Source organism: Triturus cristatus, chromosome 3_1 (assembly GCF_964204655.1).
Source record: "Triturus cristatus chromosome 3_1, aTriCri1.1, whole genome shotgun sequence".
NCBI classification, from domain to species: domain Eukaryota; kingdom Metazoa; phylum Chordata; class Amphibia; order Caudata; family Salamandridae; genus Triturus; species Triturus cristatus.
The window spans coordinates 831,606,487-831,630,304 of record NC_140583.1 but is presented as its reverse complement, the minus strand read 5'-3'; the positions used below and the strand labels follow the sequence as shown (position 1 = coordinate 831,630,304).

At 43.6% G+C, this 23,818-nt stretch overlaps 1 protein-coding gene across 1 annotated transcript in view; it reads left to right on the top strand.

Annotated features, from left to right (window-relative positions):
* AGPS (alkylglycerone phosphate synthase) overlaps positions 1-23,818 on the top strand; it is an 815,346-nt gene that overhangs the window by 450,590 nt on the left and 340,938 nt on the right. Inside the window, exon 8 of the mRNA XM_085645221.1 lies at positions 16,520-16,600. Within this exon, the coding sequence (XP_085501347.1) occupies positions 16,520-16,600 (81 nt within the window). The remainder of the gene's footprint in view (positions 1-16,519; positions 16,601-23,818) is intronic.

Here is a 23,818-nt window from a genome sequence, read left to right as displayed (position 1 = left end):
ATATGTATGCGGTGAGCACTATTTTGTTTGAGGCGCACACTGCTCAGCAGCGGTGCTGCTTCCCCCATCGGTGGCCGGACACTCATGCTGGCCAGAGGTGCGCTCGCTGTTCCGGATGCACACAGTGCGAAGAGGCGCGCTTACTTTAAATTAAGACCCGCTTCGTGGAGCAGACCCTGGTACCGCTTGTTCTGTGTGTAGTTATAAGAGTGATTTTCTTTTTAGTCGGTTCTACAAGTTCACAGAAAAGCACTAGGTGTGCTTGACAACCTACACTTTCACGTTTCCCAGTTCGTGCACTAGCATACACATCCCAGAATGCTTGGTGCTGAACATCTAGAAGAGACTGGATGTCCATCTTTAGGCGTGCAACAAAGGCGGGAAATAAATGTCTGGGTGACCGTGTGGGAGACTAGTGTGAACTTTCAGATCCGCTGCATTAGTACCAGAGAAAGGGTCTCTGAAGGCAGAGCTCTCATGTTTCCCAGACCCGTAAGGGAGTAGCTCATCCGGGTTATACTTTGTAGTCTGGGACTCCGCTTTTAAAAGGTTCATTCAATCTCTTATGCCTTTCCTCATAAAATGGCTCCCCTCTTGAGTGTCTTAATACCATATCCAATCATGAGAGGCCCTCAGACAGGCGTCCTCCCATGGTGGCCAGCTTTGAAGCCGAGGAGACCCATTCTGACCTAAAGTACATGCTCATCATGTCGGCCGTCTTCATATCATCAAATTGCCTGCAGATACTTAGCTTCTGGCTACCCACTGCCCCCATTCACGCGAGTCGCTCCCAGCCAATCGGCATTCATTATGTTGTTATTCCAATTGCATAAAAGGAACCTTCCTGGGCTTTTCTCTTTATTTAAAAAACTTGTTAAGGGGCGGGACTGGTCTAGAAGGCAGTTACCACTGACGCAGCCTCAGTAGGTTGTCAGTGGATCCCTCACACAACACTACATTTAAACCAGAGCTGTGTCTCATGCACTGGTACACTACACGAACTTTCACCCGTGCAGGGCACCTGGTTGAATGCTGGTTTCGCTCTAACTGTGACGTCACAAGCACCTAGTTCTGAATCCAAGGTGACGCTGTGTGAAGTCCAGTGCCAGGATGGAGTAATGCACACGGAGCACTGCTCATAGGACAGCGAGATGCTGGCTCCAGACAGTGAGAGTGAACACCTGGGCACTGCCCGCCTGCTCCCTTTGCACCAGTGTCTCAGCATGAGGTCGCTGTCGTCGGGGGTTGCCCGGCAACGTAGGAGGATGCTAGGTCTGCTGCTTTTCTGCCTTGTCGCTTCTTTGATTGTTTGGCTAGTCAATGTCATCATAAGTACTAGGACTTGATGAGTAAGGAGTGTGAGCTTCCCAGGATCTACTCTCTGCTGATTGCCTTGGCCAAAGGTTGGTGAGAGGATTTTTGGGAGCTCCAGTCGCAAGGAATAACCTTGAGGGGTTTACAGTAGTGAAAGGGGGCAGTGTTGAGGGTAGGCAAAGAACCATTCATTTCTGCAGAAAGTGTTTGTACATTCACTTATTGTATTGTTTTGCAACATTGATAACGATAGAAAAAAATCAGATAAAAGGTTATCGAAATCCTGATCTGAAGGCACATCAACATATAGTGAAAAGGAACAGTAGAGCTGAAAAATCCTCCAAAGGATAAAAAAAAAGAAATAGGAAGAAATAGAATTGCCTCCCACTTGAGGGTTTCAAGTGCCATCAATTGGACAATAAAGGCAAAGTAACAGGTCTCCCTGAAAGTCATCTAGGTGAGGCTAATTTGGGGGAGCGGTTGTGGAATAATCAGTGTCTGATATCCCAACTCATAACTGACTGATCTCCTACCTGTTTTTCTGGAACTGTGGGAACTGTTTGTCATTGAAAAAGTTGACCACCATCAGTCCTTCGATTTAAAGTGCTTTTAACTTGACATTAGCCTTGGCATGGGACAACTGTACTCACAATTAGCGGATTCTGAGCTATGGGGTCTCTCATACCAGAACCCTTGAAGGCCTAGGATCCCAGTGACCTAACACCGGGTTCATTTTTAGTCTTCTTGCATTGGTGGACTTTCATCACTGAGACCTTTAACCATACCCCCTCCACTGCTCTGTTAGTGTTATGGTTAACTTTGCCAGAATTGTGGTGGGTTCATTTGGTATACATGCCACCATTTTAGAAGCAAAAAGTGGGAGATAAATAAAATATAATCGGGAGAATGTATTCCTCCCATTAGATTCTATCAAGGTCTGAATTGAGTAATTTTGTCATGTGTGGGACTTGTAAGCGTGCTGCTGCAGGATCAGATATCAGAAATGGAAATATGCTTTTTAGGTCGAGGCTGGACAGTGCATACGCTGCTCTGCGAGGCATGCTGTTTTGAAGTATGGACTTGAAGCCCTACCCTCTCTCCGCCCATATTTGTCATTGGCTTGTGTCATTGTCCTTTGTAAATGCTGGCTTCTGATTCGTTAATAGGCTTGTTAGTCGATCCTTACTACCGCCTTGTCTTCATTTGTAACCTCCCATGAGGACGGAACCTTTCACGCCGGTTGTTACACAGTACGTCTTATTTAGTCTGTAAGCACTATTTTCTTTATTGCATTTCTCCTGCTGCAGGCAGTACGTGCCTTCCTGCAACATTCAGGGCGCCATGCGTGCTTTCACAGGGTGATTTTAAAAAACAAATCATTTGTTTGTCAACTTGACAAACAACTGCTTTTTTTGATAAAAGCGCCCCATACCGCGCTTTCACTTTAATAGCGGCCGCGGTCCTTTCTTTAGACACAGCTCGTATAAAGATAGGGGTGTGACCTCTACTAAGTGAAAGCGCAGGATGGGGCGCTTGTAAACAACAAGCATTTGCATTGCAATAGGTCTCGCATTTTAGAAACTTTGACTTCTTGGTATTGTAAATGACAATTCCTTTTATTATTGCAGGTTTTTTAAACACATAAATAAAAGGCATTGTCATTTTCAGTGGCAATATTTCAAAAACATAGCAATTGCGAGACCTATTGCATTGCAATTGCTTGTTCTTGCTTGCATTAGGGCCCAAGGAGGCTTGACTATGCCAGTGTACTTCTGTATTTTATAAATTAGGTGAACAATATGATCCTGTCTTCACAGTACATGTTCTGGATGCAGTTTGTAATATTCACCGTCTCTTCTCTTTGCGCATTGTCAAATATCAGTCAGTCACTACTGACGCAGCACAGGCATATCAAAAGGCTGTAATAGAGGCATTGTCCTCTCCTAGCAATTGAATTACCTCTGTTAGTTTTTTGTTTTGGCGGACAAAGCCAGTGAAGTACATAGTTTCTGCTGCTACAGTCTGACTTTTAATATATTTCAATAGTTCCCCCTCATATCAACTAGTTGAACCATTGGGCTACTAGATAAGTTAAGAGTTCTGAGTTTTTTACAAAATAATTTGGGGAAGGGGAGACCCCCAAACTCGCCATAGCTCATATAGTCACTCGGGTCCATCTAGTGTAGGCATTTATGCCTCACCTATTTGAAAGTCTACCAGCCGCCACTGTAACGACCCTAATCCACAGTGCAAGAGGTTGTATCACCAAGGCGAAACAGCATTGGTGAAAGGGACTGACATGCCTCATTCCATGTTGATTAGGGAAGTAATTTGACAACACTCTGTTCAACCAAACTCTTACCTGGGGATCCCAGTATAATTCCAATATGAAAGCCCGGAATGCGGGACCAGAGTTAATCTTCTCAAGCACCATGCAGAAAAACACTCTTTAAAATCAATTGGCATGAAGGATCAGAGGTCCCTGAATTTGTGTGCTCATGCCAATGCTAGTTGGACGCTCCTTGTACAGTGTCCTGTCCCTCTGCTTGGCAGAAAGCCATTTTGATATATACGCATCAATGACCTGAACACTCTGGTGAGTCTAATGGCAAGTATCTTTCCTAAACAGTTTATCTCACTGTTGATCTGCAAGTGCAAGATAGGCCTATATGAACTACATTGATCCACAGACTGATCTGATTCGGAGATTACTGAAAGGTAGACCCTCTCAAATCATGCCATACTGGGCATCCTCATTAAATAGTGATAGGTGAGTTGTCACCAGGAGTGCCTGCATACCTGAAAAATTCCCCTGGAAATTTGTTGGGTCACCGTGTTTTCTCGGCTTTATTTGATTGCCTTAGAAACTGCTTCTATAATTGTCTCTTCAAGGAACAAACCTTCCTCTTTAGACAGAGTTGGGAACTGGAGATCCTGTAAAAAGGGGCAAAGAGGTGTTTATTGTGCCTTTTTGACCAGAAGTTATTTCCTCACTGCATATTCCATAATCTTAGTCACCGCCCTATTGGCTGTATCCTGAAAGGCGAGCCAGTAAAGCAGGTTTCCTGATTTGTCCCTGGTTTCATAGATCCTCTTCTGAGATCCCATCCAGGTGAGGCTGACCACATGCAGAAGAGACAGTGTCCTGAGTTCTTGTATGGTAATCTCAAGTTGTCTCAGCATAGTTGCATCTTTTGTCGAGGTGTAGTATCGCTCTGAATCCATCACTCTACCTTCTAAGCTCTATCCTGTTACCCTTCCTGTCCCATGTTATCGTATACAAGTAGGATTTGTCGCTCCCCCTTATGACTGTCTTGTATGCCTAAAAGAACAAAACCACTGGACCCTGTTTCAGCTCCAATACCGGCAGCACAGCCATTGAATTCAATGAGTCCAATCAATGAAATGTTATTTTCCTTATTCTTTATGTACTCTTTAAATTAATCCATTGCTTTTCTCTGCCATTTTCTTCCCATTATCTTCAATTTATTTTACTCATTTTAGTTCGATAGGAGATAGATCATCCACACACAGGAGGCAAGATGATTTCCAAATGTCACGTGTTTTATTAAATTACCCAATGCATTTCGGGACGAATCCCTTCGTCAGGGGTATCGTGACATATGTAATGAATCCTTCAAGAATGAGAAAGCTGCGAAGCCTCGCTAGCAAGGCTTCGCTGCGAAGCCTCGCTAGCGAGGCTTCGCAGCTTTCTCATTCTTGAAGGATTCATTACATATGTCCCGATACCCCTGACGAAGGGATTCAATCCACCCCCACCCTCCTTGATATTAATCTCCTTAGTTCAAGTCTGGTAATAGTGGTGAGTGATCTGAAATAACACATGGCAGAATATGAACCCTGCTTACCAATCTTAAAAGCGTTGGTGGGAGCAAACAAATTATTCAATTCATTAGAAGCAGACTCCGGTGTGGCGGCTCCTCCAAACATCACACAACTCAAAAAGAAATAAAAAAAGACCTAGTTTGCGAACCATGGTCTTGTGTGTAACTGTGTGGAGCTCGACTGGAATACATCTGAAGAGGTATTAATGGTGGTGTTAAAATTTCCCCCAATAACTGTGATGCCCAAGTGTGTAACACTCAAAGCAACTCCTAAAATGTGCAGTGTCTTCAGTGAGTGAAGGTGGTGCATTAACACTCCACAGTACATAATGTGCCCTCTAGACAACTGGAAACTGGTGTGAATCTTCCTAAATTATAAGCTTGGATCTGAGTGACTCACATTGATAGGGATTTATGAAGGAGTTTAATCACACGCCTTGAGCCTCTCATGAAATACACGTGGAACACCCTGTTATAGCCACATCTACCCAAAAACATAACACCTATCCCCCATGAGATGTATGTCGTGCAGGATCTACACCATTGGACCATTTCGTTTTGCCTATTGTAGGACAGTTGTTTGTTTGACTTTGTCATTAAAACTGCTTACGTTCTTTGATATATTTCGGATTGAACGATGTTCCTTGGTTACCCTTTCTTGTATTTGCTCTCCCTTGGGTGGAAGTAGAGGATCATGTGTCTCAAATTGTCCCATTATACTTCAGGACCATTCATAACTAGCATGTCTTTCTAGGATGCTGATAAAGAAAGGAATACACCAACTTACAACCACCCCACACTTCTACCCTGGAAGTATCTGTTCCCCTAACTCTTATGCCCTCGTCTAACTACAACTATGGCTTTGGGCTAGTTTCCCCTGTTTGCATAAACCATTGGCAACCTTTATGCCACGATTAGAGACAAAATTATTAATTGTTAACAATTGCTCACAGATTACGTCTACTTTTTAATTTATTCAAATTAGCTCAATAGAAGCAACCTGCACCAAAGTTGACCTTTATGGATCGAGTGGCAAGTTGCAGTGAGTTGTCTGCTTTCCTTCATGTATTGTGGGCAAACAAGCAATGTTTTTTTGCGCTGGCCGATTGTCAGTCGATGTCATCTTCTTCTTCTTCTCCCAAACAGCTTTGGGGTGGACTGGCCATCTGGAGTCGTTAATGACTTCTTTTCCACTGTCCCAATACTGTTGCTTGTGTGGGCATTTTGTTTTACAGAGTTGTGTGACATAGGGCAAGCCTAACGATCTCCGAGGGCCTGTCTCTTTTTCTGCCCAGTCCCATCCCTTCTCTGGTGTGTTGAAAGAAAAGGATTCTCCTTGAAAATAACCTTCAATTTAGCATGGAACATTAGAGTGTTCTGCAGTTGTAAGGCTCTCTGTTTTTGCTTTACTTTGTTGTGCTTGTGCAATGTGGAAATGACATTAGTTCGAGGCATATGAGCTGTAGATTGTATACTTGTGCATAGATCGCCATCTGATGTTGGGCTTGGATGCTTGCATTTTGTTTTTGTCTTGGAAGAAGTCTTTGTAGTCACGATGTAGGTGACTCCTCCTTAGTACGATAATGCGCATGGGCATCTACTCCATCTCGAGATTGTTTTTTACTGCCATTGGGTTCGGATGTGTATTGCTGCGCTCTGGTTCGGTATCGTCTTCGAACCTTATCGACGTGCAGTCATTACCCCTCAATGGTATTCTTTCGATAATGGGTTTCCCCTTTGACACGCATCGTTGAAATCCAATAACTGCGATCGGGAGCTTTGACGCGGGCCGAAAGGCCTACCCACGCCAACGTCATCCCGGCGATCACGACGCCGATGACAGACGCGGAGCCGCAGACAACGCTTAATGACGCGCAAGGGTATTGCTGACGAAAAATCTTTCCGGATCCAGCCTGACGCCTGGTGATATTCTAAGGTGAGGAATCTAACTAACTAATGTTTCTTACAGATATATCGTTACCGAAGGTAAGTAACTTGTTCATCAGCCAGGATGTAGTCAGATTTGGGGGGAATATAAATTGGAGTGAGATTACCTCACACCTGCCATCGTGCCCCTCACCTTTATTTCTTAATGTATTGTTCTACGATGGAGCAGTAACTTTAGACTAAAGTAAATACAAATTATCAGAAAGTCTCTGTGTTGCAAATGTGCACAAGCATAGCAGCCATTATACAATGATTTTTTTTTTTAAAGAAACATCAGAAAAGCCATTCCAAGTTGGTCGCCCACCTGTATACCCATGCATGGCATCTGTCTTGGGGGCAAACAAGCATTTGCAAAGCCAGTAGGTTTTAGGGATGATACCAGTTGGCTTTGGGAATGAATGTTTCTCTTCTCCTTTCTCTTCTCCTTTCTCCTCTCTTTCTTACTGTTTCTTGTTTTCCCTGTTGTGCACGTGTGTATATTTGGATGTATTAGGATGTATGGCTAGTGTACATAGCTGGGGATGTTTAGAGTGCCACAACACATCAAAGAGGTAGGGTAATTCAACTGTCGTCTAAGTTTTGTTGGACGTCATAAAACGGGGGAGCACACCACATTTGTTAAAACTGCCCTCACCCACAACAAGTTGTGGCATGCTTCATCATAGGGCTGCTACTAACGTCTCTGTGCAGACCAACGCTAGAGACGGAGCAATAGGGAGGGGTAAACAATACAACAATGATAAAGACACACAGGAAAAAGAAAGGATCCTATAGAAGTGCAGAAACTTATAATATTAAAACTAACTTAGAGATATCTGTATAATAATTTTATTCATAGATTCCCTAGTCAGAGCTAAAAAGATTTACGGATGATGGTGGTGTGAGTTGATAACGTACTCACCACCCCCCCCCCCACCGTCTGCATAGAGGTCGACATGTTTCAGCCGGTTATAGCATCATTATCCGGCCTTCATCAGGACTAAAAGGATCCCTATGCTCTTATTCTAACTACCCCTTATAAACTACCCCAATTTGGGTTATTACTCCACCTGGAGATTTGTAATTGTTGGTAACTTAACTCTTCAATTTGAACTGTTGAGAAAAGAAAAAAAGAAGAAAAAATATAATAAAACCCACTGTCAAACTTTACCAACAGCACATATATCCACAAATGTACTCAGTGTGCTCTCCCCAGAAGATATACGTCCACAAGCAACCCAATAGGTGCGACTTCAATGTTCCAAAAAATGAAGAGTGTCACTACACCCACAACGGAACAGGGCAACAATGGCTCTCCTACTGATGTGTATCACATAATTTATGTGAACCACACATCAGATGCCAATTGCATATTGTGCAAAACAAATAGAAGCGTGCAAGGAAACTGTGCACACATCCACTGTCAATCAAGCCCATTAAAATATTTCAGGGGATTCCTGTCCCCACTCAAATACATGATTTCTATTATACCAAATGTAATTTGTAACCGTCTCACTCGGTACGCTCCGAATCCCCTCTTATCGAGTTTATTGAGTCAGACGCTAAAACTGGCAGGGGAGAAGAGGGCGACCCCCTGTAGTCACACACTGTTGGGACAAATGTTGAAAAATAATAAAAATAATAATCATGCCATCAAACAAAGATTTTCAGCTCAATCAGAACAAAAACCCATCCAGTCAATACGATGTCTATCCTTGTTGTTAAGCACGTATCATCTCAAGTAAACTTGTATATTCCGAGGTGCTATATACCTCCTTGTTCAAAAATCGCAATGTTGTACCCGATTATTAATCGTTTTAATTCAAGGACATAGTCAAATACACAGTCATATTTCCTACATCTTCCACATTGTGTGGGAGGCTAGAATATGGGTATATATAGGTAACTACGACCCATGTAAAGTGAGTCAGCCTCAATAGATATTCAAACCCTCATGCATATCATTCCCATAGGATGTCTAGCGTAAGCGTGTTGGTTGCCCACACCCCACACTGGTCCCCCCCCTGCACCCTACTTCGTCAAGGGTGGTTCGCTGCCCATAAACTTAGTCTCTCTCAGTGCCGCGTAGAAGCAAAGAGCGTCTCTGCCCTGCTCCTTACATCTCCTACTTCCGATCACGTGCTGCCTACGTGTATGCGCTACGTATTGCAATCCAGGAAGCACTAGCGCGCTAACCTATGTTTGCAGCATGGTGGTTCTAACCGCTGCAATGGAAACAAAACTAGCCCATTTCGAACTAATCCACCCGCCATATATTAATTACAATACGACGGCGGATGATCATAATATTCCATATCATAACAGGATGATATGAAATGCTTAGAAAATATTTTAAAACACTTTCTAATCTCCATGATGTAATTACCATCTCCACAAGATATCCTAATAGTGGTATATATAGCATCCTGAAGATAATGTTAGGTGCTAATTAGGAGTATTAATAAATGAAACCAAAGACCTGTCCCTCTTGGTGTGGAGCCTATAAACACAATAGCATAAAAAAGCTCATCCTCATTCTGACATCTGTGTACTCATCCATTCACCTAATGTATACCAGCTAGTGTGAAGGGGATCGGATCTAAATACTGACTTATTTACTTTTTGCCCAGGGCTAACCAGGGTATATCGTCATTAAGTCCTGTAATATGACTTCCAATGCGGTATACCCATTTCTGTTCACGTATAAAGAGTGCGTTTGCTACTTCCCTAGTGGATGGTGGGAAAACTGGTTTATCCAACACCGTCCAATAGATTTCTTCCACTGTGTGTCTTTTTTCCACATAGTGTGACGTGAGATGTGTATTGGTCCTGGCACAGCGAATGTTGGTCCTGTGCTCCATTATCCTCACTTTCACTTTTCTACACGTCATACCCACGTAGATTAAATCGCACCGGCACTTAATGATGTAGATAACGTTGGAAGAGTTACAATTCGTGTGTACTCTCTGTTGCCAAGGGTGATGTAAACCAACCTCCACTTCTTTTGTATTTTTCGTTAGTTTGCAAACATCACATGCCCCACAACGTGTGTGGCCCATCACTGGTGCAAGAATACCAATCGCTCGAGGAGCCCCTCGAATAATGATGCTATAACCGGCTGAAACATGTCGACCTCTATGCAGACGGGGGGTGGTGAGTACGTTATCAACTCACACCACCATCAACCGTAAATCTTTTTAGCTCTGACTAGGGAATCTATGAATTAAATTATTATACAGATATCTCGAAGTTAGTTTTAATATTATAAGTTTCTGCAATTCTATAGGAAACTTTCTTTTTCCTGTGTGTCTTTATCATTGCTGTATTGTTTACCCCTCCCTATTGCTCCGTCTCTAGCGTTGGTCTGAGCAGAGACGTTAGTAGCAGCCCTATGATGAAGCATGCCACAACTTGTTGTGGGTGAGGGCAGTTTTAACAAATGTGGTGTGCTCCCCCTTTTTATGACGTCCAACAAAACTTGGACGACAGTTGAATTACTCTACCTCTTTGATGTGTTGTGATATGATACGTGAGGAGGACAAGGTAGGGTGTATCCTTCTCCCCCTCTTTGTTAGATTGTGTGGATGATGCTTAGAGTGCTACACATGCTTGTCATGAAATGATACAAGATTGTATTAAAAAAAACTTGATAGTAATAGGAGGGCGGCTCTCATTTATATGGTTCGGTAGGGTCTGCAGGCCCTCTATAGATCATGAATCAGATTTTCTTTGCAGAAATGTGTCTTCCTTTTTAGGTCTTGGATAGAGACTGCTTTAGCTGTTTGTATACAAACCTGTTGTTTCCAATACACAACAGATGCTTAGAGTGGGCTTTGGGTCTGCCTCTCTCGCCTGACTGGATGACCTTTTTTTCTGTCATTGTCTCCTACTGTTGTGGTGGCTTTTCTCTCTATTCTTCTGCGTGTCCCAGCAAGGGGCTTTCTTGGTCTCGGTGTACTTTTGGTATGGATAGTTTCCTTCGATTGGTGTTCTCAAGTTACTATTTTTTGTTTTGCATGCTTCTAAAGCAACGTTTTCTAAACCGCGTGAGCTAAGTTTTGGTGCGTCAGGAAAGTCCAAGCAATAAATGAAGATGCCTTTAAATTCTCTGTTTATCGTGCACTAAAGACAGAGGTCAAATGTCAGGCTATGTCTTCTGACAAATTGCTTCTTATTCTTTTAAAACGGAGATTGATGTTTACTTTTCTTTCACTGACTGGAAAGTGAAAGGAGTTTTCAAAGTGATTTATGTAACAGTCGTGAGTGAGTAAAGGGAGTGTGAAAGGAAAGGCTGTAGGATGTCTTTTTTTATCTCATAACAAAATGTAAAATCCTGTAAACGAATTGAATGCATTCAGCAGTTAGGAAAGCCAAAATGAAAGGAATTTTTTGTAATTCTAAAGTGTGCTGGAAACGTAGATTGTATTAAGATCAAAACAAATCAAGACACCTTACTTGGTGTTGCACAAATGCTAACTATTCACAGAAACCCGATTTCCACTAATTATCATTTGTGTGCTATATCGTTTTATCAGTAAAGCTGTACGTACGTGCATATTTTGTGGCCTTTGCAATGGGAAAATGTGCTGTCTGTAAATGATAATACACTACCACAGGATGCTTTAGTTACATTCTAAAATCGTCCTGCCCTCATGTCCATTAAAGTTAGTTGGGTCACACAAGTTTTTTTTCTCGAAAAATTGTTTTATGGTTGTAAAAAGTTTTGGAAGCAGTTTTCTGAATCACTTAGTGGAAGTGCATGACCCTTATTCTTTCCCTTGAGCATTGACATGTGGTTGCTCCCTCCCGTCCTTCCTTCTGTGTGATGCTTTCCTCTGTGTGATGCTTTCCTCAGTCTTTACCCTGTCTGCCCTTAGTCACTGCTCCTACATCTTTACCGTGAGTGACCCCTTTACCCCGTCTTTGCTGTCCTTCCTTTTCTTAACTTCCTGCTCATTACCCACCCTCCATCTCTCCCAACATCTCCGTTCCTGTCGTGATCAGTTACTTCTTCACCCACCTGCCGGCTTATTGTGTTGTTTGCCCTTGACCTCCACCATATTAGGGATGGTCCATCAGACATAAAGTTCTGTCTAACTGTGTGTTGCTTTTATCCTAGCTGCTGTACATGATATATAAAGGGAGGTAGGACCTTCCCTTTGATTTGTTTTAGATATAAATATAGAGTAGAAATCCTTCTTGAGCCCTGAAGAATGCCCGACACCTATTTATGGCTATAAGGAGGCAGAAACGCGTTGGCGTAACGGGGATGCAAAGGACATTGTACCTAACAGCATCCTCTGAATATAACTTACAGTATTTTTATTCATACCTAAGGTGCCACCTATTAAAGGAAATGTTTGTGGCATACCTTAAGACATTTTTAAAGGTTTACACTGGATTCCGGTAATATTATTCAGTAGATTATATCTTAAGAACTCCCTCTACAAATTTGTGAGGCCAAGTCCGCCCGGGTAGTAGTATCTTACCAGGGTGGGATGAGGTGGCCAATGGAGCATACCACATTATGTGGGTGAGCCCACCTCATCCATATTTTGAGGCTGTAAATTAGTGCAAACACTAGGATAGCGTAAAAGACCCCACTCCCTCACGAAATAGGTAACAGCGTTTCTTTGCGGTTATGCATCTTTTAGTGAGACAAACACGGTGACTAAAGCCGCCAATTTTCCGTGTGTTCACACTGATGGAACTAGAACACTTTTTATAAAGCTGCAGAGTCTGCAAGCACAATGATGTAGCTAGCATATGACTAGCAAGGTTACCAAAAGAGTTTTAGATCGGACGGCGTCACGTTTACCTTTGCTGCTACGTGGTTTCAAGCCCTAGTACTTTTAGCTTTATTTTATTGTTTTCTTAAAAGTGATATCTGCAGGTCTTTCGGCGGGCGGACCCTGAGCTCTGGCGTTGCTGAACAACTAGTGACGAAATAGGTCTCTATCGTGCCCTCGGCTCCAAACATAAGTAATGAAATGTTGGAGTTGTGCAGTACCATAGAAACAAGCGCTTTATTGCCATCTAGTGGCAGGAAACATAATAAATGGATAAACTAAACGTTTGGTTCAAGTCAAAATAAGATAATTAAATTGTAGGAATAGAAATACAAGCCCAATTTTACTAGTAATGAGGATAGCATCAACTGTTTGTAGTTATACATTCACACAAATATTGAAAAACTCCAACAGAAAATGCACACAACTCATGGGATACATCCAATTAATTATTCTTGAAGAAAACACTTCATAGCGAAGGTGATACTCGGATGTGTTAATGTTAATGTTGTGGGGGATTTATAGAGCGCACGGCTACTCCGAGGAGTGTCCCGGCGCTAAAAGATCCCCTTGGAAAAGAGATAGTGTACATTCTGAACCTCAAAGACCCCCGTTACTGCTGGAACAGCCAGGTCTTAAGCTGGCGTCTAAAATTGAAAAGCTCCTGTTCCTGTCTGAGAGCAAGAGGGAGAGTATTCCATAATTTTCCCACAACCACCTAGAAGGAGCGACCCCCCCTTCCTAGTCCGAAAAAACCTAGGTACCAGTAACAGGTGTTGAGTTGAAGACCTCAAAGTCCTGGCCGGGATGTAAGGAATGATTCTTTTCCTAATATACTGGGCCCCACTGTTATGCAAAGCCTTAAAGGCCAGCACAAGAGACTTAAAAATAATCCTGTTCTTCACTGGAAGCCAGTGCAAAGCTTCTAAATGAGTCGTCATATGGGTCCCAGGCCCTACCAGAGAAATGGCTCTGGCGGCCGCATGTTGGACAACCTGCAGACGACCCAATAAATAGTTTGGAATTCCGAGGTATAAAGCATTTGCATAGTCCAACCTAGACATAATCAAGGCTTGGACCACCGTTTATCTGCGGGACAAGGGAAGCATTGGCAGAAAGCTTCTCAACATTCTTAGCAGTCCAAAACACGTACCAGCCACGGATTGCCCCTGTGACTTCATAGAAAGGTCAGAGTCAAGCATGACTCCCAAATTTTTAGCTGTAGTGACTGGGCTAGCAGGTGGCAGTTGTTTCTGAAGCCATCAATTCCGCCATTCATCCCCAGGAGTGTGACCGAAGAAGATTATTTCGGATTTGGCGGAGTTGCAAGAGAGTTGGTTGTGTCTGAACCAGTCAAACACTTTTGTCAGACATAAGTGGATTAAGTGTTCATTAAAAGACTCACCCTTCTCACACGTAAACAGCAATTGGGAGTCGTCCGCATAGGTGATAACATGTGCTCCGTATTGTTCAGCGAGGGGTGCCAACGGTGCCATACAGATATTAAATAACGTTGGGCTCAGCACTGAGCCCTGAGGCACTCCAACATTCATTATAGGGACATCCGCCGAAAAAGGGGGGGGGTCCACACAGATTGCTGACAGCCTTCCAGGAAGGAAGAGAACCACCTGAAAACCGTGCCCCAGATGCCACATTCACTAAGTCTCTGTAGGAGCCGTCCATGAGGCACGGTATCGAAAGCTGCCGAGAGGTCCAACAGTATCAAGACCGCCTTACCTCCTCTATCAAGGCTGGCTTTGATGGTTTCAGTGACTTCCAATAAAGCTGTTTCAGTGCTATAGTTAGTTCTAAAACCGGATTGACTGGGATGAAAGACCTTAGTGGTTTCACATAAATCGGTGATGACCACGTTCATGTACTTCTCCAATTCCTTAGCGAAAAAAAAGGAAGTAATGTTATGGGTCTATAGTTGCTTACCAAAGCAGGATCCGCTGAAGGTTTCTTCAGGAGGGGAATAATCCTACCCTGTTTCCACCTCACTGGGACCCTACCTTCAGACAGGGACAAATTCAGGACTTTATTCACAGCTGGGTTAAAGACCTCAGCTACAGATAACATTATTTTTGCTGGACAAGAATCGGATGGCGACCCAGACTTAAGTGCCTTCATGATGGCTAGCGAGGTCTCTAGGGGCGTAGGGGGGGGACATCCAAAAGCATATTTTCCTGAGAAAATCCTTCAGGATCTAACACAGCATCCTGGCTCGTACAAATAGATTTAGCAAAAGTCTTGAATGGACTTAATTTTATCAAAGAAGAATTTTGCGACCTGATTTGGCCATTCAAAGATAGGAGTAAAAGGGCTCAGAGTAACATTAGGAGAGGTAAAATCTTTCACAATTTTAAACAGTCCTCGACTTTTATTTCTGGCTTAATCAATTTTGGTGGCCAGAAAGCTTTTTTCTCCTCCCGAACTTTAGCATAGTGAGCTTTCAGTGCTTGTTTATATATATTTCTTCTTATAGGATCAAAATCCTTTCTCCATAAACGTTCGAGATATGCACTGTAAATTTGTATTTACCTGTGCCACTAAAAAACAGAATTGACATCTATGAATTTATGGTTTTAATGAAGTATACTAACTTCTTTAAGGTGGCAGGTCACTCGTGGTGCTGAGCACTTAGAAAGCCATGAACCGCTTTTTATATCTACCAAAAAAGAAAAACAAGCCTTTTAAAAAACAGGGTATAAGCCTGAACCTAACTGCTTATACAAGCTTGGCTTGTCTGTTTTTTAATTTGTAATTTTTTATATTGCCAATTAAGAGATACTCTTGTTTAATGCAGATCGCTATACTGTCTCATACCCCATCTGTATTGATGTTATTCAAATATTGGAGGTTTTTGGAGTACAGAACTTAGAAATAATGTATGGCAGTCGTAGTCTTAAACGTAAGTAATTACTTTTCTCCGAGTGAGTTCAAGAAAAGCTCCATTGTCGGTCTTTGAATTTGAATATACCTTGGCCTACGGCAAGTTCATTTTTAACAGATCATGCCTTGAATATCTGCCACTTAACCAAGAATTATACAGCAAGAATATGGACACTACTATCATAGGAAAAAAGTTGTAATGTCAATACTTTGTTTTAATGGCATTTTTAAAAGTGATTCAGCTAGTTTTAACGGTTTCTAATAAAATCCGTAATTTTTTAGGTCAGTAAGAATTGCTGTATTAAATAGGATAGTTGCGAAGGCAGTTTTTTTTTCAAGTTCACCAAAGTTGAAGCCTCGGCTACATCTTCCTTTTATCTCTCTTGTTCTGTTTTAGCTTTTCAATTATTTTGTCTTTAAGTCCATCTCATTTTCTTTCTGTATGGTTATCTCTTTTAAAGTCCGGGCACAGGGCGGTTGGGGTGTTTGTGTGTGTGTGTGCCTGGGTGTGACCTTTGGTTGCCAGCCAGAAGCAATAATGGCCTAGCACACTGGGGCAGTATTAAACCTCTACTTGTTGAGATTGAAAGGTTTACGAAGTCTCAGACATTCTTTGGACATAGCCCTTAGTTTTTGCTGTGATGGATTTTCTTACACTTTCAGACTTTGTTTGACATGTCTCTGAAGAGCTGCACTGTAAAAAAGTGTTTTTTTTCACTTTTATTTGTCTGATATTATTTTTCTTTCCAACAGAATCGGATACTTTGGATAGATGAAAAAAATTTAACTGCTCACGTGGAAGCGGGGATTATTGGTCAAGATTTAGAGAAACAGGTATTTAATACTGAGTTCAAAATAGTGTTTTAAATACCTGTATCTTTCTGAAAATATTTGTGACGTATGCGTTTAAAACTCACCATGTGTATTTCGCAGTTTTTTCATGAATTAACAGTTTTTATTCATCTGCCAGGTGTGATAGTATATTGTGCTTAATTTGGTGAATTAAGCTCGCAGCTGACATCCTGACAGGGCACACTCTGGCTCTTCATCCTTCAGAGATCTGTATATTGAGTACATTTTAGTTTGGTAATAGTAACACAGAAAATTGTGTGAGCAATGTGCTGCAGGGACATCTTAAGGGTTTGGGGGCCCGAGGACAAACATAATTTGGAACCCTCTTGGAACAATGCTGAATTTATTGTACATTTTTGACTCAGTCACTACCTCAGTAACTATGGTGGGATCATTTACAATCCTCTTCCTTGGCCAACCTACATCAGGGCACAATCCAGCAAAACAGTTCATCTCTATCTAGCCAGCACCAAAGAAGCAGAAAGACTAAATGGCTACTGGTGTGAACAAGCCTGCTGCATATGGTGCGGTGGACTGGTTACTCGTCTTTTGGGCCTATACATATGGAGTGCAGATGTTTAATGCAGTCCAGTCCCTGCTATGGGAGGAACAGGAATTCTGAGTCAGTTGGTACTATGATCGGATTGCACTGGTCCAGCACTGACTCCACATGGACGGTGCAGTCAAGAAGTGTGCATATAATGCTGCTCTGCTCTGCACTGCACATTGGCATACCCTTCTGGCCTACCCTGCTGCCCTATATATCAGTGTCAGCAGTCTCCAGCTGGACTGCACCAGAAAAGCAGTAGGACTAGTGGTCTGGCCAAGCCTACTACCCAAATTATGTGTTGTAGTTTGTTTGCCACTGTCATTTCGGCATACAGTGCTGACGGGCACTTTTGTGTACTGCAATGCCTCTGCTGCGTGGGACTAGTATTGAGAGTCCGGTGGCACTAGGCTGTGATTGCACCAGTCTGGCGGTAGGTCCAAAAGAACAATGCATTCACAAAGGAAGCACAAAATGTCAATCTTTACTGCATAGTAATTGGTACAAACTGCAAAAAGGCAAAAGCCTGTGCAGTTGGGCTGGACCTATGCACTTTGAATTGTTAAACGCTTGATGAATCTAGCCAGAATCTAATAGGTATTTTTCCTTAACCCCCCCCCACTCTCTCTTAGGTAGGTGTCGGAAAGGCTAAGCAGCCTGGGCTGGCTAGAAAAACAAAGGAAGTAAATTGGTTATTTAAACAATCTGTGCAGTCTAGGACTGTCACAAAAGCAAAACAATAGGGCTCCTTGAAAGGTGGAGGCCCAGGGCCACAGCCCACATTGCCCGTGCCTTAAAACGTCTCTGATGTGCTGCACACACAAAGTTCAATTCTCACATTCGTTTTCCTTTGGATTCTGCAGCTTGGTGTGCTGGTTGCACATTATAGAGGCTGTTTACCAACTCATCCTCTGGCAACATACATTTTATATACACCTGCTCTGATTGACTTACTGGGTTGGAGTAGGTATTCAGTTGACCTCCATTTCCCCACTCCCCTCATTCGAGGGAATGCAGCAATCTCTGGAAAGTATGCATAAATACAAAAATATGGTGTGTGTTATGTTAATTTGTGAGCACGTTTTTTTCCAGTTTGAGTTGTATTTGCGTTTCATTATAAATGAGACCACAACTGTCTTTGAATGCATGTGCCTTCTCATTTTGAAAAGGTCAGTAGACTAGACTTAGTAGAACAGAGCAATTTTGCACTTGCATTCAGAGAACATACTTAATGAATATTCCACAAGATTTGACGTGTACTGTTAGAGCTGGCATGCTTGGCGTGGTCTCCCTTGTTTTTTTGCCTCTACCTTCCGAATTTATGACTGTATGCAGGACTTCTTTTTTGCTGGTTTGTGTACTCTCAGCACTTTACCACTGCTGAACAGTGCTAAAGTGCAAGTACTCCCTGTGTTAATTGTGATTGGTTATCCATAATTGTCATATTTAATTTACTGGCAAGTCCCTAGTAAAGTGCACCATGTGTGCCCAGGGCCTGTAAATCAAATGCTACTATTGGTCCTGCAGCACTGGTTGTGCCACCCACATGAGTAGCCCTGTAGACTTGTCTCTGACCTGCCATTGCAGTGTCTGTGAGTGCAGTTTTAAACTGCCATGTCAACCTGGCAAATGCATCCACTTGCCAGGCCCACACCTTCCCTTTCTCTACATGTAAAGTTACCCTAAGGTAGGTCCAAGGTCAGGGTATGTGAAAGGTAGGACATGTACTGGTGTGTTCTACATGTCCTGATAATGAAATGCTGCCAATTTAATTTTTCACTATAGAAAGGCTTATAACTCCCATAAGTTACATTGGAACTGCCTTGTACCATATTACGAGAGTAACTTTAAATTGGGAAGAGATGGAGATTTGGAGTTTGTGCTCCCCAAGTTCAGAATTTAAAAATACATCTTTTAGCGAAGTTGGTTTTTAAATTGTGTGTTTGAAAATGGCACTTTTAGAAAGTGGGCATTTTTCTTGCTTTACCATCCTGTGTTTCTTCCTGCCTGTGGAATCAACGGCTGGTTTAGACTGACAGGGGCTGTTTGTGCATTCACTCTAGACAGTCACACAGAGAGAGCTGAGGTGTTCCCCGCATATCCTGATGGCTCATCACCAGGCTGATGGGTCTTCCTGAGCTAGAGTGGTGGGAATAATTGTCACTGACACCTGAATAGGCCTGTCTGTCCTCTCACAATGCTGTCTCCATCCCCCCAGAGTGTGTCTGAAGCTAAGGCAGGTACTTGTGAACTATAAAGACTTTTCTTTGAAGTATGCCTACTTCAAAGCCAAAAGGACCTAAAACCCCAGACTTTTAGAATACTTCTGGACTGGGGACTCTGCCAAGAAGAAGAGCTGTCAGGAGGAGTACAGCCTCTTTGCTGTGTGTTGCTTTGCTGGACTGGCCTGCAGGTGCTGCTTCTTTCTGTAGGCAGTAAAAGTACTGGACTGGCTTTCTAGGTTCTCCAAGTGTGCGCTTGCCTCGGGTTTTCATAGAGATTCCCGGGACATCAAAGATCTCTTACTACCAACTGACTTGGGCGATCAAGGTGACAGGAGGCTGCCAATCGTGATGGAGGGCTGAGTGCGGTGTTTTCTGTGAGCTCTACACGCACTCTCTGCCCTGAGCTGCCTCGTTGCACTGTGGTTTTCCCCCAGCACTCCCGGTCTACAACCAGCGCTCCTGTTTCTACAGCCACCAAAGGCAAGCGCCAGGAATTGTTGGTGCCGGTTGCGAGCATTGTAGGAGGTCGCCGTAGTACTGCAGAGTGTGAACCAGTGCCTGCCAGTAAAGGGGATCCCTGTACCAGATTCCCCGACGAGACCCTCGCCTTTGGCTGCCCATGCTGCCCTCTACAGCTGCAAGGTACTGTTACACATGGATCCATGTGACCCCAGCCCTTCAAGGGCACCCTGCTTGCAACCCAATATTTCCCTAGACTGACTTGTGATCCCTGGGTAGAGCTGTTTCGAATCTCCCTGTCCTCAGTAGCGAGACGACTGCAAGGTGAGAGGAGGAAGCCAGGGGCAGCACCATAAACTCCCTTAAAGGGAGTGCCTGTTGTTGTGTTCCGATCTATAAATCTGTGTTGGCACATCGCCTGCTGTTGAAACCCGCTAGCACTGCTATCGGAGCGTAGTACAGTATTTGGGGGCAGGCTACTTTGACTTTTCTTTGAACCCGGGGGTTCACTAGGGGTTTCTGATTTATAGGCCCCCTGGGCCTTCTCCTCAGTTTGCATCTAGCATTATTGAGCAAATGATTCAACCCGCACTGCGTTATGAGAAAATGCTGTTGTTGGGGGATTTGAATCTTCATTTTGACGAATGGTCGAATGCCTCTGTGCAGGAGTTCTGCCAGAAATTGGCTTCCCTTCAAATGACACTAAAATCGGTGCTCCCTACCCACCAACTTGGCCACCTATTAGATAAAATCTTTGCCAATTGGGGCGCCTTAGAAATTGAATCCCCGGTCCCAGTCCCGTGGTCTGATCATTAGATGGTTCCCTTTATCGCCGTGCTGCCACAGACTGGCATACCTAAGAAGTCTGGCGCTGGGAAAGCGCATAGGAAGTGGGTTAGGTTCTCACCAGCAAGTTTCAATCTGGCTCTCCAACAGGGCGGGTCACCAGGAGGCACAGATATTGACTCTGCCTGTGTCGCACTTGATACACGGATCATGGAGGCTTTAGATAGTAATGCTCCATGGTCCTCGAGAGCACTTGGCAGACAATCAAAAACCGCACCTTGGTTCAGCTGAGAGCAGCTAAATCTGCCTGTAAGCGCCTTGAAAGAGCATGGAGGAGAGACTTCTCAGATCATAGGAAAACTGAATACAAATCAGTCCCAAACATTATCATTCTCTCATTAGGAAAGCCCAGGCCACCTACTATAGTGATAGGATCGGGTCAGCGGAGAACTCCTCGAAGGAACTCTTCACTATCTGTAAAGAGATCTCGTCACTAGCAAGAACCACAGCTCCTAACATCAGCTCAGTGGATTCCTGCAATTTAGTGACAGACTTCTTTGCGGGGTAGGTAGGAAAGATTTACTCAGCCTTCCCGGAGGTAGCACGCAACGGGTGCCCGGACAGGGAGGGGACACCCAACATAGCAGAGGCGGAATATCTTTGTGACTTTGCTGTCCCCTTATGTGACATTCTCAAAGATGTAGACTTAAGCATCAAGTCAGGCTCACCCAGAGATCCTGCCTCCCCTAAGGTGCTGAGAGAGAGAGCCTAGAGGTACTAGAGCCTTACATAAGACACCTTCTCGAACTCTTTTACCTCGGGAACAGTCCCAAAAAGTTGGAACGAGGCAATCGTCCTCGCCTCAAAAAAGAAGCCGAACGTTAGTATGAGCCAACTGGAGAATTTGCGTCCTATCTCATTGCTGCCTTACTTTGCCAAAATAGCAGAGAAGGTGGTTAATACCCAATTGACAGCTCATATCAGTAAACACAGCTTACTTCACCCCACTCAATCGGGTTTTCGTGCAACCTACTCTACTGAATCTGCACTGATCCTATCGACAGAAATCATCCGCAAACGCGTTGATGAAGGACAGACTGTTGCCTTAGTCCTTCTAGACCTCAGTGCCGCATTTGACACTGTAGCCCATCTAACACTACTTCAGCGCCTTAGGAAAGGAGGTGTGGCTGGACAAGCCATGCAATGGCTTGGGTCCTTCCTACATGACCGCAGTTTTCAAGTGTCTCAGCAGCCTTACTACTCCAAAAGTATCAAGCTGGACCAAGGGGTCCCACAGGGCTCCACACTCCGCCCCACCCTTTTTAATCTCTGCATCACCCCCCTGGCAGAGATTATCGAAAAATTTGGTGTCAGTGTTGTCATATGCTGCTGACACACAACTGGTGGTGTCTCTAACACAAGCTCACGATAAGGCAGCCAGCAATTTCTCGACGTGCCTTCAAGAACTGGCGTCCTGGATGGCTGACAACTGCCTAAAACTTAATGGCGATAAAACATAAGTACTAGTGATAGGCAAAGCACCCTCGATCTGGTCCTCATCATGCTGGCCTCAGGCCTTGGGACAGACTCCCTCCCTCAGTGAACAGGTTAAGAACCTAGGGATGTGGTTGGATACCAAACTATCCTTCGAGAACCACACCAGGCGAGTGGTGAGAAAATATTTTGTGGTACTACGAGGACTTCGGCAGACCCTTCATGTACTTCCGGTTACCGCGAGGAAAACTATGGTCCACGCTCTGGTGACGTCACGCTTGGATTATGGGAACGCCCTCTATTTGGGAGCAAATATCAAATGTGTGCAAAGACTCCAATGCATTCAGAATACAGCGGCTAGTCTGGTTCTAATGTTACCCAGGAGAGCTCCCTCTAACAAGGCCCTTGCTTCCCTTCACTGGCTTCCGGTAAGGGAACGGATTCTTTTTAAAGCCCTGTGTGTCAGCCACTGCATTCTTCAGAGGAAAGGGCCCAGCTATCTGCATGACCTACTCACCCCCTACTCTCCGATCCGCCAATTGAGATCAAGGGGGACAGGGCAGGTTAGCATCCAGACCATCAGAAGAGCAAGGATGGGTGGCCGCTCCTTCTGTTTTCTAGCAGCCAAACATTGGAATAAACATCCCCCCGGGGCTCCGGCTGGAGTCCTTGGAGACAATTTTCCGAAAACAACTAAAGACCTGGCTCTTTCCATCTTTAAGCCCTCACGTCTAATCTCTCCCTCTCTTTCTCTGCACAGCCCGAACATGGTCTAATCTGCCGCAGCGCGGGGACACACTAGCTAGTGTAACCATGCGCTTTACAAACTTGTTTATTATTATTATTGTTATAACTTGTTTCTTTTGCACTCCTCACACAGACTCCCCAGTTTCTGTAATTGCTTTGTTAAAAGTGCACTAGCTTCAAGAGTCATCATTATCCATGTCGTGGGGAGTGTTTATGTAACCCTAAGTACAACAAAAACATCCTTCTTGAAACAAGTGACATCTATACTTATGTATGTTGGATTTTCTTTGTTTTGATCTTGTCCTGTTTAAATAAAGAGTGACTATTTTTCTAAACTGGTGTGATGTCCATTTATAGTGTTTTCACTGTGTTACTGTGTGCGTTATGTACAAATACTTTACACATTGCCTCTGAGATAAGCCTGACTGCTCGTGCCAAGTTATCAAGGGGGTGAGCAGGGTATCTGGGTGTGTAACTCCCTCACCCGGCTAGAAGGAAGGGTCCCTATTTGGACAGGGTACATACCACTGGCCACTAGACACCCCTGTTTCTAACCTGTACATTGTGCACTTCAGTAGGACACCCACGAGCTCGGTCTGTTACGGGAACGTGGTTGTACGATGGGGGCTCATTTTGAGCACACCATCGTTTGCGGTTTCATCAAGTTGTATGTACCCTTTATGGCTTATCCCAGGAATAAGTTATTTCAAAAGTCTGAATATTGTAACAAGTATAATAGTGGTAAAATAGAGAAAAAAATCACAACAGCCCAACTCTGAAAAGAGACTTAGGACATCCATTGGGAGATCTGGTCACTTTGAAACTAATCGAATTAAACGTTAAAATACCTCCATGAAACAAAGCAGATTTGATGTCAGAATCAACACTGATCCACTACAGAAATTAGAATAGTTTCCAGAATTATAACATTTAGACATAAAG